The following is a 16,386-nucleotide window of genomic DNA, read 5'->3' as shown; positions in this document are numbered from 1 at the left end:
TAAATTCAAAATAGACTTATAAATGATTAAGGAAATTACAGTAGCAAGGTTATAGGATATGAGATCAATAAAAAAATTCAATGTCATTTCTATATATTAACATCAGACTATCTGAAAGTGACATTAAGAAAACAATTCCATTCAAAATAGCTTAAAAACAATATAATACTTAGGAATAAATGTAACAAAAATGTGCATGACCTGTATAGAGAACACTATAAAACATTGCTGAGAGAAACTAAAGAAGATCTACAAAAAGGGATATCATGTTTATGGATTGGAAATCATAGCACTTCTCACCAAAATGATCTATAGACTCAATGCAATTCCTATCAAAATCTCAGCAGGCTTTTTCATAGAAATTGACAAGATGATCCTAAAATTTATATGTAAGAACAATGGGCCTAAAATAGCCAAAAAAAAAAAAAAAAAAAAAAAGGGAAAAAGAAGAACAAATTTGGAAGACATGAATTACTTGATTTTAAAATTATTTTGAAGTTACATCAAGTAAGAATGTGAGGTATTGGCTTAAAGGCAGACACATCGATCAGTGGAGTAGAATAGAGAATCTGAAAACAAATCCTTATATTTAATTGATTATTGACAATGGCTCCATGGAAATACTATGAGGAAAGGATAGACTCACAACAAATAACAATTGGATATCCACATGCCAAAAAAAAAAAAAAAAAAAAAAAAAGGAATTTAAACCTCTACCTCACACCACATGTAAAACTTAAATCTAGAGGGTTCTATGTAAGAGCTAAAACTATAAAACTTCTGGAAAAAAAATTGGAGAAAATCTTTTGGACCTTGGGTCAGATGAAAATTTCTACACATGACATAAAGCACAATCCATGAAAGAAAAAATAATTGACAAATTATACTTTTATCAAAAATTAAAAGCTTCACTTTCCAAAGTCACCATTAAGAAAATGAAGGGAAACCAGAGTCTGAGAAAATATTTGCAAATCATACATCTAATAAAAGATTTGTGTCTAGACAAACCTTACAACTCAATAAGAAGATAAACAACCCAATTAGAAAAGAATTTAAGTTGTATGCACAACTATGTGATGACACTGTGAGCCAGGATTATATACTTCAGATGGTTTGTATGGTGTGTGAATATATTTCAATAAAACTGCATTAAAAAAAAAAGTCCTGGCAATTAGCTGGGCTTAGAAAGAACAGGAAAAAAAAGAATTTTAATAAGTATTTCACTAAGGAGATATGTATGAATAGCTAATAAGGGCATGAGAATATGGGCAATACCATTACTCATTAGGGAAATGCTAATTAAAATTACAATAAGATACCTCTATATCCCCAGTGGAATGAGTATAATTAAAAAGATTGATGATACTAAGTGTTGGTAAGGATTTGGAAAACTGGAATCCTCAATTCAGTGCTAGTGGACATGTAAAATGGTATAGCCACTTTGGAAAACACTTTGGCAGTTTCATAAAAATTTAAACACAAACTTAAGATACAACCCAGCAATTCCACTCCTAAGTATCTAACCAAGAGAAATGAAAATGAATAACCACAAGAATATTTGTATGCAAATACTCATAGCTGCATTATTTACAATAGCTAAAAACTGGAAATCATCCAATTATCCATGTGTTGGTAAATGGTGTGATGGCTTGAAGCTATGTACCCCAGAAAAACCTGTTCTTAAAAACTTAATCCACTCCTGTGGGTGTGGACACAGTGTAAATAAGGTCTCTTCAAGAAATTATTTCCATTAAGATATGGCCCAAATAATCAGGTTGGGCTTTAATCTGGATTACTGGAATCCTTTATAATCAGGGGGAAAGAAGGAAAAAAAGCCACAGAGGGAGCAGCCAGAAGCTGAAAGTCCACAGACCCTGGCAGAGAAAGAAGCCAAGCAGGGCTGACATGTGCACTGCCGTATGACAGAAAAGCTAAGGACAAGGATCACTGGCAGCCACCCCAGAATGCCAGTTTTCTGGAAGAAAGCATTGCCTTGATGAGTTCTTGATTTTTTTTTTAACGTCTTCTAGCCTCAAAACCACGAGCCATTAAATTCCCATTGTTTAAGCCAACCCATTGCATGATACTTGCTTAAGCAAGGAGGAACCTAAAACAAATGGATAAAGAAAATGAGGTATATCCATACAATTGGGTACTAATGAGTAATAAAAGGGAATAAACTACTGACACACACTACCAACTTGAATCTCAAATGTGTTGTGCTAAGCAAGTAAAACCAGACACAAAAAGACCTATTGTATGACTCCATGTATCTGGAATTTCTAGAAAGGGCAAAAATATTGTCTTAGTTTGCTAGGACTGCTGGTAACAAAGTGTCACAAAGTGGATGGTTTAAAACAACAGAAACGTATTATTGTCTGACAGTCCTGGAGGCTAGATGTCTGAAATCTCTAGGGGAGAATCCTTCTTTGCCTTTCCCCAGCTTTTGGTGGGTGGCTCACCGCAACCATGGTATTAGCTGGCTCAGTCATCACGTGATGTTCTCCCCTCCACCCTACTCCAGCTTGGCTTCATCTTAACTCATAACAGCTTCAAAGACCCAATTTCCAAATAAGTTCACATTCACAGGACCAAGGGTTAGGACTTGCACGTCTCTGGGTGGGGGACAATTTAACCCTTAATAACTCTAGGGAAAAAAAGCAGATCCAAGGTTGCTCAGATCTGGGGGTGGGAGTGAGGACTGACTGCATCTGGGCACAATGGAACTTTTTAAATTGCTGGAAGAATTCTAAAACTGGATTGTGGTATGGTGATAGTTACATAATTGCGTAAATTTACTAAAATCCACTGAACTCTATACTTCCCATGGGTGGGGGAATTTTATGAAATATACGTATATTTTCTAGTTATGCAATACTAATTTTCTTTGTTATTTAGTGGATGTATTAGACTCCTTTTCATTATATTATTAAGGCTTGTGTTAAGGTAACCAAACATTTTTACCTCAATTTATACATGCCAATAATATTTTCATACAATATTCATTTGTATAATGAATTTGTGAATAGAAATTTATTTTAATTTAGTAACAAAATAATTAAAATAATTAAAAATAATTTTTTATTATTTTGACTTTTTCATGACAGTTACTGAGCTGATAAATGTATGTAACTACTTATTTTTATTTTCCAAAATTTAATGAAATCCTATCTATTGTTATGATTTTCCATTTTTTGAATAAGATGAAAATTGATAGGTACAATAGCAAAAGTAATTTGATACTAAAAACTGACTTCTGAGACTTTCCGTGAAGTCTTGTTTTCTCTTATTTTGAGATAACAATTGATATATAAAATATTGCATTTTATTACTATCCATGAATTAATTCAACTTCAAGGGGAATAATAACCTGATTAATGTAAATGGCTAGATACTATCTTGTTCCTGTCTACACTATGCATTTTGAAATGAGTATTTGTAGTAATTTTATGAAGGAAGCCCTGTCTATAAAAGAGATGCGTTTGATGGGTAAGAAATAATTTAACCATTTGTAAGAAATGGTGATGGTAATTCCTCATAGATCTTAGGAGGACACTGTCTGAAAAGTGCCTAAAACGAACAAGTAGAGCAAAAGACATAAGGATAAGTTAATTAATATTTCAAACTATTTTCATAAATGGAAAACAGAAAAATATTCAGATGTATAAAAACAGCCACGTGTATCATTCAGTATTTAAGCAAGAGGGGACAAGTTAAAAAGAATAAATGGTTGGGGGTGATTAAGTAGGAGAAAGAAGCCAGAATGCAGGTGGCATCATTCTGCAGGGATGCTGTGCTGACAGCTGACACCAGAGAGTATTAAGGGGTTGGTGTGCGACCCTCCTCCCAGCCCCGAGCTCCCTGCCCCCGCCCTTCTACCCCTCACTCCCAGGGCCAACACTGCCATTTAATGCTTGTCCCCATGACATGTCCTCTATCCCAGCTTCCAAAATGATCCCTTTGAGACTCCTCTTTATTCCTTTTTTGCCTTAATGACCCTTTTCAACTAAAAGTTAGGAGAAAAGCAATTGATCAAAGTAATTCTTGCTAACAAGTAAAATGTCTTAATGTTCCTAGGAGGCATTTCTATTGTAAAGGGAAGACCTTTATCCTGGGCAGGTAACAGTGGCTCAAGTAAAGTTATTCTCTTTCCCTGCCCCTATGATACTTTTCTTTATTGTTTTTCCAAATACATGACCTACTTCACCCAGAGAATAGAAAGGTATGCAGCTAATTCCTGTTTTGTACTCCCTGCACATGGAAGCTGGTGGAAAACCATGCAGGTGGTGAATGTTGAACACCTGTATCCTTCAACGACCTTTCAGCAAGCCACATTACTGAACTGATGATTGGTAATAACTTCACTATTATCCTTAAGAGGCATTCCGTCTCAGGGGTGGAACTGATGGCAACTTGCCACGTTGACTGGAAGATTTGGGGGAAAGTCCTCCATAGTTTCTCAACATTATTATGACCACTCTACATCCCCCATGCTCAGCTCCGCATGGCCCAAGGTCAGGCTGTTCACATATCATTATTGAGTGCAGCTCCACGGGGCATAATCCAGTGCCTTAAAGGAACACAGTTTTGTTAGAACAAAATACCCTCAAAACTAAGTTCTGCCCTGTGCAAAGTACAATAAGCCTTGGAAATGTGTGTTCTTGCTTTCTTACCTTATGACCTAAATGTAGAAGCCAGAGGCTCCTGTGGTGTCTGTACATAAATGTAAAACTAGTGTCTCTATCTTTTTACCACTCAACACTATTTACATTTCTGCTGTTGATTAATAAATGCAGTGCAGGCCCATAAAGATAAGCCTTTCAAACAAAGCGGAAGGTGATCAAGCTTGCACTAGTCAATAATGTTTACCTCAACTGTCATTTTTATTAGCCATTCTTAAACACCAAACATGAGGGGGAATTAGTACTGTTATCCACAGGAAACGAGTCCTGAGGTTCAAAGGGACTTGAACCGGTCCCTCAAACCCGTACTAGGATTTAGCTTTTCTCCCAGGCATCTGAAAAGTTTTTTTTCCCTTAAAAACCTTATTTCCACGTTAAAGAAAGAGGCTTCTGAGAGAACGTAGACATGGGAAACCCAGGCCCAGCAGCTTTTAGTGGGGATTTTAAAAAATGCCTAAAAATCTTCCTATTGCACCCAGTTATTCTGCCTCCCCCTTCCCCTCTCCCTCTTACACACACACACACACACCATGGTTGGGAATGGAAGGGGGTGGGGTGGGATCTCAGTGTTTCTATTATAACAAAGTCATTGGATTCTACCTTAAAAACTTGATTCAAGGAGGGGCGGTGCTGGAGGCAAAGTCTTGCTTTCCGCTTTCAAGAGAGCAAGCCCTGAGCAGACGTCGCGTCCCCTTGCTGCTACCGGAGACGAGGTCTGCCGCTGCCTCCTCGTTGCGCCCCGCCCGGCTGCTACGCTATAAGTAGCCCAGGCCAGAGAACTCCTTCCAGAAGTTACCCCCTGCTTCTGCTGAGCGAGTTTTTCTCTGTTCCACAACCACACAGTGCCAGAGAGCTCCGCGCTCCAGGCGCAGACCCCGGCAGCGCGCAGATCCTCGGCCACCGCCCGGGGCGCGCTCCCCTCTGGCCCGCGCGGCGCCCGCCGCTCACCGCGTCCTCTCGCCCAGGTGCTCGCGGCCAGCAGCTGCACCAGGTGGCGTCAGGGGTGGGGTCAATGAAGCGCAGCCTGAGGAAGATGCTGCGCCCTGGGGAGAAGGATCCCCGGGGCGTCATCTACGAGGGCGTGGAGGACGACATGGAGGACGGCACAGACTTCTTTAAGGTACCCAGGGCGATTGGTGGGCGGGACGGGCTCTGAAGTCCGGGTGGGGGTCGGCTCCTAAATTTGCCTGCCTGGTTAGAAGTTTCCTGGAGGGCAGCCCCAGGATAGGAGGACGGGAAACGTGGAAAGACGAGGGGAGTGCTTGCTTCCGGGTGTGTGCGCAGTAGGAGACTCTCAGAATTTGGGGATCCTGGGAGGGCACGCTTATAAAGCGCCCACACTGTGAGCTCTGTCCTTGCTATTTGCTTGCTTGCTCTTTCTATTTGCGTGCTTGTCGGTTCTATCTGTTCTTGCTCACGGATGGGCACCGGCAGTCGGGAGCGACCTACCCAAAAGGTACGTAACTTTGGCAGTTGGCAGAAGCAGGCAACTGACTAAAACCAGGACAGGTTTGGAGCGTCTGCTGTTGCACTTGGATCTTTTTGTAGCTTTTATTTGGAACCAAACAGCTAATTGGTTGTATCTGGAAGTCGGATAGCTATGCAAGAGGTTCATTGGGTTTGAGACGCATTCTTGTCTAGTAGAGTGAAACAGAGAAACAAACCCCTGCAATGAAGCGTTGTTATAGGGGATGCCCCAGGGAAAAAACGGGAGCAGGACTGGTAAATTTCTCCAGGGATTGAGGGGCATCAGGAAACACTCTGTGGAGGAAGAGGCCCTTTGGAGTGAAGACTGGTGAGTGTTCTCATGGGGCCCTAAACCGCCACTGGATTTCCTACAGATTGTCTGCAGGAGGAAGGATCGCTTATTAAAAGTTAAGATATCATTAAAAGTGTCTCTCCTAAACCAACTGAAAATGCCTTTCCACAGTGGAATCATATTAATAGTTCCTGTGGGTATACACACACACACACACACACACACACACACACATACACACATACAGTACACATATATATGCATATATATTGTCAATACACATATATGTTCACAAAATTTTAAGTCACAGTGTTTCACATTTTAATTTACTCATGAAACATATCTGGAATACTTTTCAAATCAGCACCTGGAGATTTGCCTCACCCTTTTTAGCAGCTTCATAATATTCCATTGTAGGACTATATCATGCTTTATTTAGCCAGTCCTGTATTGATGGACATTTAGGTTGTTTTTGTTTTTGTTTTGCTATTATACACATGATTGAGTGCATTTCTGAAATATAGATGTGGCTTCTTTTTCTGTCCATTGGCACCTTTGTGGGGTTGTCTGTGTGTTAAAATCCTAGCATGGTCAAGAGGTATGTAGAACTTTAATTTTGGTAGAGATTCCAAATTGACCTCCAAATAGATTGCACCCATTGACACTGTGAGCAATCACATGTTAGTCAGGCATGTGTGATAAATCTCACAAATGAATAAGCCAGTTGTCCCAAGGTCTGTTTGCATATCCAGGTTGAACACCAATTTTATTCTCTCCTCCTTATAATTAAAATTTTAACATAGGCCTTGTGGCTCAATCCAAAGAACATGAGCAGATTTCAAGCACTATAGAGTAGTGCCTTGGAATTGATATTACAGAACGAGAAGAAATTTTAAAATTTTAAAAATCACAGCATAAAGCTAGGCACTTCCCTTAATTACTGATGTGGTTTAGTTTCCTAGAGATATTTACTGAAGGATTTCAATATAAAGCCTCACATTTGTTGTTCTTTGTGTATTTATTTATTTAGTTTTATTGCCTAGGTGAAATAGAGCTATGTTATTTAAGGCTGTTAGAAGCTGTACCAGAACATATAGATGGAGGGATTTATGTATTTTATTTTATTAACTGCAGCAATTCCAGATCATTCTGTAGAAATCCCAGTGGTTGGATTCATTACAAAGTGACATAAGCAGAGAGTTCTGAACTCTAGGGACTTCTTGGTGGCTTCCTGATTAAAAGATATGGTGTATAATATATATTCCCTAGTGCACACATATTATCTCAGGAATACCAACAAAATCGAAGGCTCACAGAAAACTTACGAGATGAGAAATCTTGTGGGAAAAGAGCCATTTGATAGATGCCTTTAGCCTTATCCAATTACTTTCCTTCAAGAGAGTTAATACTTTAGCATTTCACTTTTCATTAGTTCTAATCTCTCCTTTTAGTTTCTCCCCATTACTACTTTTATGCATTTCATTAAAGCAGCATAAAAAAAGATACTATTTGATATCTGTTTTTAAAGGCTTATAATTAACTTCTCTAAAAATGATCTAGTCTATTATGATCTGTATCTAGCCATATAATTCAGAATCCAAAAGAATCTGAAGTGACTCTGCGGCAATCGTAAAATACGTTGAATGAATATATTAATTTGTCTAAATGACATCCTCAGCTTACTTGAAGAACTTTAAAAAATCCCTTCAAAGCCTGCCTTGGCGTGGCATATACCAATCCAGATGGGTGAGGCCCCTTTGGCACTTCTGAGGAGTGTGTCTAAAGCATTTAGATACTGTTTTGTCACTGAGAATTCACCAGTTCCTGTATCTGAAGCTAGTACTTGCTCTATCAAAAGAGTGTGTAATTGGGTTTGTGTTGACAGTGCATTGCTGAACTGGCCCACCCATTGCTCTTTCTGGCACTGTGGAATGGGCAGTACAATCTCAAAGAATGTATCAAAATTCAAGAGCTCAAATGCTGCCAAATAGATTTAGATGAACCATCTCTTTGATAGGGTGAGACATTGAGAAAGTGCCTATTTCTCAAAGAAGCACAACTTTCATTTATCACTGAATATGTGTAACTTTGGAAATGGTTGGAGGCTCATCATCATATTCTGCTTTCACTAAAGCTATATGTAGCTTATAGAATTCAATGTGACACATTTGTATCTAAGTTAATACCACAGAAAAGCGATTTTGTAGGTACTATTCTGTGATAGCAGAAGCAAAAACAAAGTTCAAAATTTTAAGAGACTGTCTTTAATTTATTTCAACCTGACAGTTCCTGAGTGAATCCTAATATGCCCAATTCTTTAATAACTATATTAAAGTAAGTACTTCAATGCTTTGTTTTATTTAATCATAGTTTTTTTGTTTGGTTTTTAGTTTTTAGTTTTTTGTTTGTTTGTTTGTTTGTTTTTTAGCAGTGAGAAGTGCTCTGATTAACTTTAAAATAACAAGTTTAGAATTTTTGGCACATATTTTACATTGTGTCAAATGTGACCAGTCACAGTCAAGAGTGGAATTAAAGCAAGTATCTGGATCATTTATTTGGAGGGTTTTTCTGTATTTTCAGAAAATGCTTTTTTACAGTGGGTTCCCTGAAGAGCTACTGTCTCATAGAACATTTTGCTTTGGGTCCAAACGATGAAATAGCTTTGGCAAAATGTCAGGCAAGTGTATTATTTGGTCACATACTTGCAAAGCTGGAAGGAACATTGAGAAATCACTTTAATCTGAACATTATCATAGGACTAGAATGAAGTTTCATTCAATTTTTTTCCCTATTCATTTTTGAAGCCTCTAAAGAATGAAAATTAACCAAGTAGTTCAGGGACAGTCTGGCCCTAAATAAGAGCACAGTCATGACAGCTTCTGTTGTGTGCAGAGAGAAAGCAGGAGGTGAATCTCACCTGACCTGGCCTGCTACAAAATCTTGGTGGCCAAAAAGGAGCCGCTTGTTTCAGGGATGTGGAGGCAGCCATTTTAGTTGACTGACCATGTGACTCACATGAAGCCCCTCACAAACATTTTCCCAGCTCTCATCTATATAGATTGGGTGGATGGGGATAGGATATAGGCCAGGGAGAAGGCAGTAATAGAGATTCCTGGACTCAATAATCCTTGCATTCACGAAAACCTTTCTATCTCACCAAAACTGCTCATGTTGTACTTAAAGTACCTTATCTCTTGGCAAATCAGATTTCCCTCTCTTTACATTAGACAGAATTTCTCAGATTACATCCCTTAAGTTTACTTCAAAACTTTTCTCAAGGCCTTTATTTCTATAGCATATAGGCGTACAGCAGAAAATTTTTAAAATGTATTTAATGTGCTTATCAGTGTTTAGGCATTTGCTGTGCCTTCTTTATGTAAGGATTTTATGTTCTCCAAGAAAAATATTTACTTTCTCATAAACATGATAATGCTTTTGCATGATAACCTTTTACAGGCTATAAAACAATTAACTTTACATTCATAAGTTTTTTATATGCTTGTTGGAGATAACAATTTTTTTATGTATATCTAGGTGGTTTTTGAAGGAAGTACATGTAAATTGCAAAACTTTGTCAAGAAACGAAAGAGATTAAGCAAATATGATGATGAGAATGCCTCTGCTTTGCATCATGCTGCAGAAGAAGGTCAGATTGAGATGATGGAGATGATTATCAATGAATCCTCTTGTGAAGGTAACAAAATGAATGGTCCATAAACCATAATCTCATTAGATTTATTGGGAAGAGTGGTATGAAGTGATCCTGAAGGGTAGATTAGTGTTAGATTATAAAGGGCCCCTATATCTCACTCAGGAGTCTGGATTTCCCTACAGGCCAGTGTTTTCAATGTTTTCCATTGAAATACTGCAAAGTAGAGTACAGCTGTATCCCTGGGGATCTGAGACCCCCATCACCCTGCCGCCACCAGCAAGCACAGACTTTCTTTGAAACTTTATGATAAATCATAAAAATTCATATAAATTGTATGCAATGTTCTATAATATTTTTGATGAAGTTCTTATGCGTTTAAAATTATTTATTATTGTATGCAATGTTTTATAATATTTTTGATGAAGTTCTCATGCATTTAAAATTATTTATCATTGAATAAAATCAACACTCCAAGAAGATGTAACATTTCCTCTCCACCTCTTAGATGCAGGCTTGCTTGAGAAACTCAACTGTAGGCAACAAGGGAGGGGTGTGCACAGGATATTTTTAAGTAGTGAGGCAGTATGATGAGATCTTTATTACAGAAGACCATTCTGTCAATATTGTGGATGATGGGTTGCAAATGGAAGACAATTAAAAAGCCATTTTGGTAGTAATGAGAAGATGAGAGCCCACCATGGTTCTGACGTTGGAACAGGAGAAAGGGAGAGATTCGAGAGATATTTTACAAGTAAGGTCAACAGAGCTTAATAACAGATGGAATGTGAGGAGTAAATGGTGGGGAGTTGATGTTGATTTTGAGGTTCCTAATTTAGGAGATTAGGCTAATAGTATAACCATACTGAAAAGGGGGCATATCATAAAAGAGAAGTGAGTATGAGGAGTGTGAAGGTGTGAGGAGATAATGAATTTGGTTTTAGTAACACTGAGCTTGAGAAGCACAGGGTACATCACTTGGAAATAGCCAGTAGACAACCAGATATATAGAAGGAAAGGACACCCCCACCTCCCCCCCACCAGGGTCATTGTTGCATTGGAAGTAGGTGGAGCCCTGAAAATGCATGAAAATCCTTTAGGAGAGCTTAAAATATCTAACAAAAGTAGTTAAATTATGCGCTATATAGATACACCTTTTTAGTTTTTAGGGTGTTGGAATGGCTAGAGGGAAATATCTGAAGCTGTCAAACTATAACCCTGTAGCCTTGATTCTTGAAGATGATTGTATAACTATGTAGCTTACATGGTGTGACTGTGTGACTGTGAAGACCTGGTAGCTCACACTCCCTTTATCCAGTGTATGGATAGATGAGTAGAAAAATAGGGACAAAAATTAAATGAAAAATAGGGTGGGATGGGGGGATGGAATGTTTTAGGTGCTCTTTTTTACTTTTATTTTTGTTTTTTCTTTTTTTTTTGGAGTAAGGAAAATGTTCAAAAATTGATTCTGGTGATGAGTGCACAACTATAAGATGGTATTGTAAACAACTGATTGTATACTGTGGATGATTGTAGGGTATGTGAATATATCTCAATAAAACTGTATTTAAAAAAAAAGTAGTTAAGAGTAGTGAACCAGCATTAAGGGACTGATGGCAGAAGGAAAGCTAGTAAAAGGATGGTGAAGAAGAAGAGGTGACAGATAAGGCATTGATGATGTAGAAGCCGAGGGACAAATTATTAGGACAGATGAGTCAGAAAGATCAATTGCCACAAAAACCAAGTAGGTTGAAGATCACATTAAAGTCCTTCAATTAGAAGGCCTCAGTTGTAAAAATGACTTCTGAAAAGTAGTGAAGCTAGAAGCCAAATTCAAGTTGTTTGATTATGAATTGTCCCTTGTTTAATTAAGTTTGGTACTGAATGGAATGCTGAATGGAGTGCTTTGTCTTGATCCGAGAGAATGATCAAGAAATGAGCATGAGTGTGTGTGTGTGTGTCTGTGTCTGTTGTTGAGAATGAGAGACTTGGCTGAATGATAGGATAAAGTGAAAAGATAAATAAAAACAGGCGAGAAATGGGAAACATGGCTGGAGCATGGTCTCAGATATCACAGATGATCCCCAAACTGTATTTATGAGTGAGTACTTAACCCCCTCCCCAGATATGTAACTATATCATCATAGCTAATATGGTTGATAAAGCAGAAAGCCATGTTTATTTGATGCAAGGGCAGGATGCAAGAGCATGTTCTTAATGCTGAGCTCACAGGCTAACTCATGCTATATTGCGTTGGAGAAATGCAAGGAAACCGTGTGTGGCGTCAGGTGACCTATGCTCAAATTCTAGCCTTGTGATTTATTATCTGTGTCTTGTTTCCCATTAGCAATTTTGAACCATTCTATTGGCCAGACACTCTGCTAAGCTCTTTAAAGCCATCATTTAGTGTTATCCTCCCAATAACCTTGCAAGGTATATATTTCCCCCCCAAATTTGCATTTGAGAAAACTGAGGCTCAAAGAGATAAGGTAACTTAACACAACTCCTTACTAGCTGTGTGACTGTTGGAAGGTTTTTTAACCTCTTGTGGCCTTAACTTCTGAAAAATGCTCATGGCACCTGGCATGGCTGTTAGGTGGGTTGCATGAAATAAAGGTGGTATTGAACCTAGTTGAGTGCTTTTATACAAGTTTTGCATTTATATAGTATCATTGCCTTACAACAACCCCAAAATTCATACCACAGATTAAAACATGTAGCCATAGTAGTATCTATTTCTTACAAATGCTAAATGTAGACATTTAACTCTGTCCTTTTGACAAGTCTGTGTCATATGATTACACATCCCCTATAGGAACCTATTAGATATTTCTTGAGAGCTGAAGCTCTATTTCTATTTCTAATAAAGAAGATGCCATCTTCAAGTAGCACTTGGCACAGAGCTTTGTAGAGACTAGGGAGTCAGGAAGTGTTGGATATAGTGAAAGCAATTTAACCCACATTTTTGTGTCTTTTTCTAGTGCTGAATGAGATGGACAGTTATGGAAATACCCCTCTACACTGGGCCACAGAAAAAAACCAGGTTGAAAGTGTAAAGTTTCTTCTCAGTAAAGGAGCAAACCCAAACCTCAGAAACAGCCACATGATGGGGCCACTCCACATAGCCGTGCAATGCATGCACCATGAGGTGATGAAGGTAATAAGGAAGGCTGCGGCGGCTCACTTGGGGGACGTCGGGGCTGGGGCTGAGACCCAAGTCTGGCTCTCTCTGCTGAGACCAGGATGGCCATCCAAAGCTCCAGCGCAGATGAGACATAACAATCACAGCATCTTCACTTCTAACCAAACGATGATGCTGATGCTGATGGCACATTATGACGATGATGATGATGTAACATGCAATGTTCTGAGAATTTATGTTTTAGTTTCTTTAATCCTCTTTTAGAAAACCATGATGATGATGATGATGATGACATACCAAGTATTGTTCTAAGAACTTTATATGTTTTTGTTTATTTAATCCTCTTTTAAAAAACCTTTGAAGTATGACTATAATTATATAATTATTCCCATTTCATAGTTGAGGAAACGGAGGCACAGAGAGAATTAAATAGCTTGCATAAGGTCACATACCTGGTGAAAGCAAGAATTAGGAATTTTGTTCTCAGCTTTATGTTTCCAAGTTAAGGCTTTATCACTTTTACCTGAATGGTTGAAGAACTGAAAGGAGGAAGGTGATGAGTGTCTCAATGGAAAAGAGAAAACATAATTATGATCTGCTGATTTGTTAAAGAGATGTCCTGTCATACTGATTATTTAGCAGAAGACATACTGATGCTATTGGTGAATGTCTTATTTTTTTCAAAATAGTGGTAGATGCTACTGCTAACCTTACCAGTGGTAAAAACCCTGGTAAATGCCTAAAGAGTAATATTTAGGCCATGACTTTGACACTGCACCTCAATTTCACAGACACACTAGAAAACACACATGCATGCTTAGGGTATTTTGCAATATACAAACAGATCATGTTCTAGAATTTCTTTTCTAAGACAGGTTTCTTGGATCATATTATGAGTTTTCCTGTAGAAACAATGTTGCAAATGATGATTTGGTATTGTGCTAGGCCACACTAAAACCTATTTTGTCTATAACTCACCAAAAAGGTCCATTAGTTCCACATTCCCTTTAACCCAAATGCCTTTCTCCCAGACCACTGAGCCCTTTGCTCCTAAATTTAAGCCTGCTATAGATGGCTGAGGGGGACTCCCTTTCTGCTTACCTACTGTACAATATTAGCACATAATATTGTAATTGGATGATGATGTACTTTCCTGCCCCTGACATAACACCCCAGTTGTGTCCTTGAAGGGAGGGACCATGTCTCACGAATCTAAATCTCCAGACCTCATCACTGTGCTAGTAAATGAAGGCTGTTGAATGAATGAATGAGTATATGAAGGTTCTGACTGAATGAGCAGGGGAGAGATGAGATCTCGCCTACAGGAAGATGGGTGGGGACAGCCCCTGAGAAGGTTTTGGGAAAACCTCTGCAATTGGCTGCTTTTGTTTGTTCTTTAATGCCTGCATTCTTCGTGAGCCAGATGCTGCTTCTGTATCGTCTGGGTTGGGCCACTAGTGACTGTAGGATCCCCAGTGAGTTCCCGTGGCTCCCTGTCGAGGTCTTTTGCTGCTTCTGAAGGCTCTTTCCAGAAACAAATGCCCAATAACTTAATTAATCTTGACCATGAAAGTGTTATTTGGGAACTCAAAGGCAGGAGCAGTTGAAAGGCTAGAGTTTATTAGAGATCAGAAATTGTCAGACCAACAAAGAGAGAATAGTGGGATCACATAAAAATAGGAAAGAATGATTTGGAAAAAGCCCATTACTAGTTGATCAGCTAGATGGTGAATATAACAAAGATTTTCCCAGATAACTCTAGAAAGAGAAGAAAAGTTGGGTTATAAGAGAACTGAAATTACTTGTATATCACCTATGTGGTCTTACCAGCCATAATTACATTTAAAATGTTTTCAAATCCCTATGCTTCAGCAAAGGATGAAGGGGAGAGAAGAAGGAGAAGAGATTTGGAGGGTCTCCCATATGCTTGCAAATAGCAGACCTATTGGCTGCCCCTCCGTAATGCCCATGGGCCAGGCCTGCAGGATGCCTCACCAAGCCCTTGCCATTTTAGAAAGTTTCTCTTGCCTGCTCCACCAGCCTTCCCCCAAACTCTCCACAGCTGCATTTATGGTTTAAGGTAAAAAATAAATATCTGTGCGTCACCTGAAGTTCTCACACATATACCAGGAAGCATACTGTTCCTTGGGGTATACTGATCTGGGGATTAGGGGGTGTCCCTGTTTCTCAGTGGCCTGCAAACCTTAGTCCTTGGAACTTAACTTCAAAGTATTGGTTCTCATCAAAGAGACCCCTGGAGAACTCACCTGCTAACCTTCCAGACTTGCCTGGTCTTGCCTGAATTTGAAATGGGCACACAGTTTAGTTGCTTTCTCTGGGATCCCTGCCACATATAATTTAAAACAGATTTTTAAAAGAATGTGTTTATGGCAGTACATTAGTAACACACTAATAAATGCTACAGATCCAATGATCCGTGATTCTAAGACGGCAAAGGGAAAAAAGTCTCTTCTCAGGGCCATCTGTAATAAGCTTTGTAGGTATCTTACAGGAGAGTCTATAGCTTCTTAAGAATAGAATATGAAAATGCCTGCAGTCCATAGAATTAACCTCATTTCCCTTCATCCACCAATCAATATTTTCCCTATATGTTCATATATACTAAAATCTCAGTTTAATTTTCTTTTATGAGCAGAGCTAGTTAGTAACCCTAATTGATTTGCTGCCGGTCACATCAGAACCTATTCTGTTAGCAAGCAGCTCAGGAGGTTGTGTGCTTTTTTTTTTTTTTTTTTTTAAATAAAGGTTTCTAGGAAACAACTTGTTTAAAAAATCTTTTTAAACAGTTTAATTATGAACACATGTTACAGTTTTATTATAGTCTTGCTGCAAGGGGAAAGACTTCTAATTAGGCCAGTTCAAAGATTTCTCTCTTGGGGGAGATATTATATGAGATTGTTAGATGAATATAAAATAAAGACTGGCTAAAGATAATTCTTGGTCAATAAACAGCGGACAGTCAACCAGGTAAAAGGAGGTAACGTAATCATTTAAGTTCCCTCAGAAGAAGGACCTAACCATTTTATCAGGAATGCTAATTTTTACATCATAGGAAGTTATATTCCAGATCAAGTTTTTAGCCATACTAAAGTGCCACATGAAACTCTATTTTCTCTACTTAAGGGAATGAAGT

At 38.5% G+C, this 16,386-nt stretch overlaps 1 protein-coding gene across 2 annotated transcripts in view; it reads left to right on the top strand.

Moving 5' to 3' along the window:
- Positions 1-5,380: 5,380 nt before the first annotated feature.
- TRPA1 (transient receptor potential cation channel subfamily A member 1) overlaps positions 5,381-16,386 on the top strand; it is a 58,708-nt gene continuing 47,702 nt past the window's right edge. The window contains exons 1-3 of one of the 2 annotated variants that reach the window (XM_037803421.1): positions 5,381-5,802; positions 9,976-10,135; positions 13,072-13,247. In XM_037803421.1, the coding sequence (XP_037659349.1) occupies positions 5,695-5,802; positions 9,976-10,135; positions 13,072-13,247 (444 nt within the window). In that variant the 5' untranslated portion in view covers positions 5,381-5,694. The remainder of the gene's footprint in view (positions 5,803-9,975; positions 10,136-13,071; positions 13,248-16,386) is intronic. The other variant, XM_037803420.1, reaches the window with a different exon arrangement.

The sequence above is a fragment of the Choloepus didactylus genome, chromosome 14, assembly GCF_015220235.1.
Source record: "Choloepus didactylus isolate mChoDid1 chromosome 14, mChoDid1.pri, whole genome shotgun sequence".
NCBI classification, from domain to species: domain Eukaryota; kingdom Metazoa; phylum Chordata; class Mammalia; order Pilosa; family Megalonychidae; genus Choloepus; species Choloepus didactylus.
This window is presented reverse-complemented; position numbering and strand designations above follow the sequence as displayed.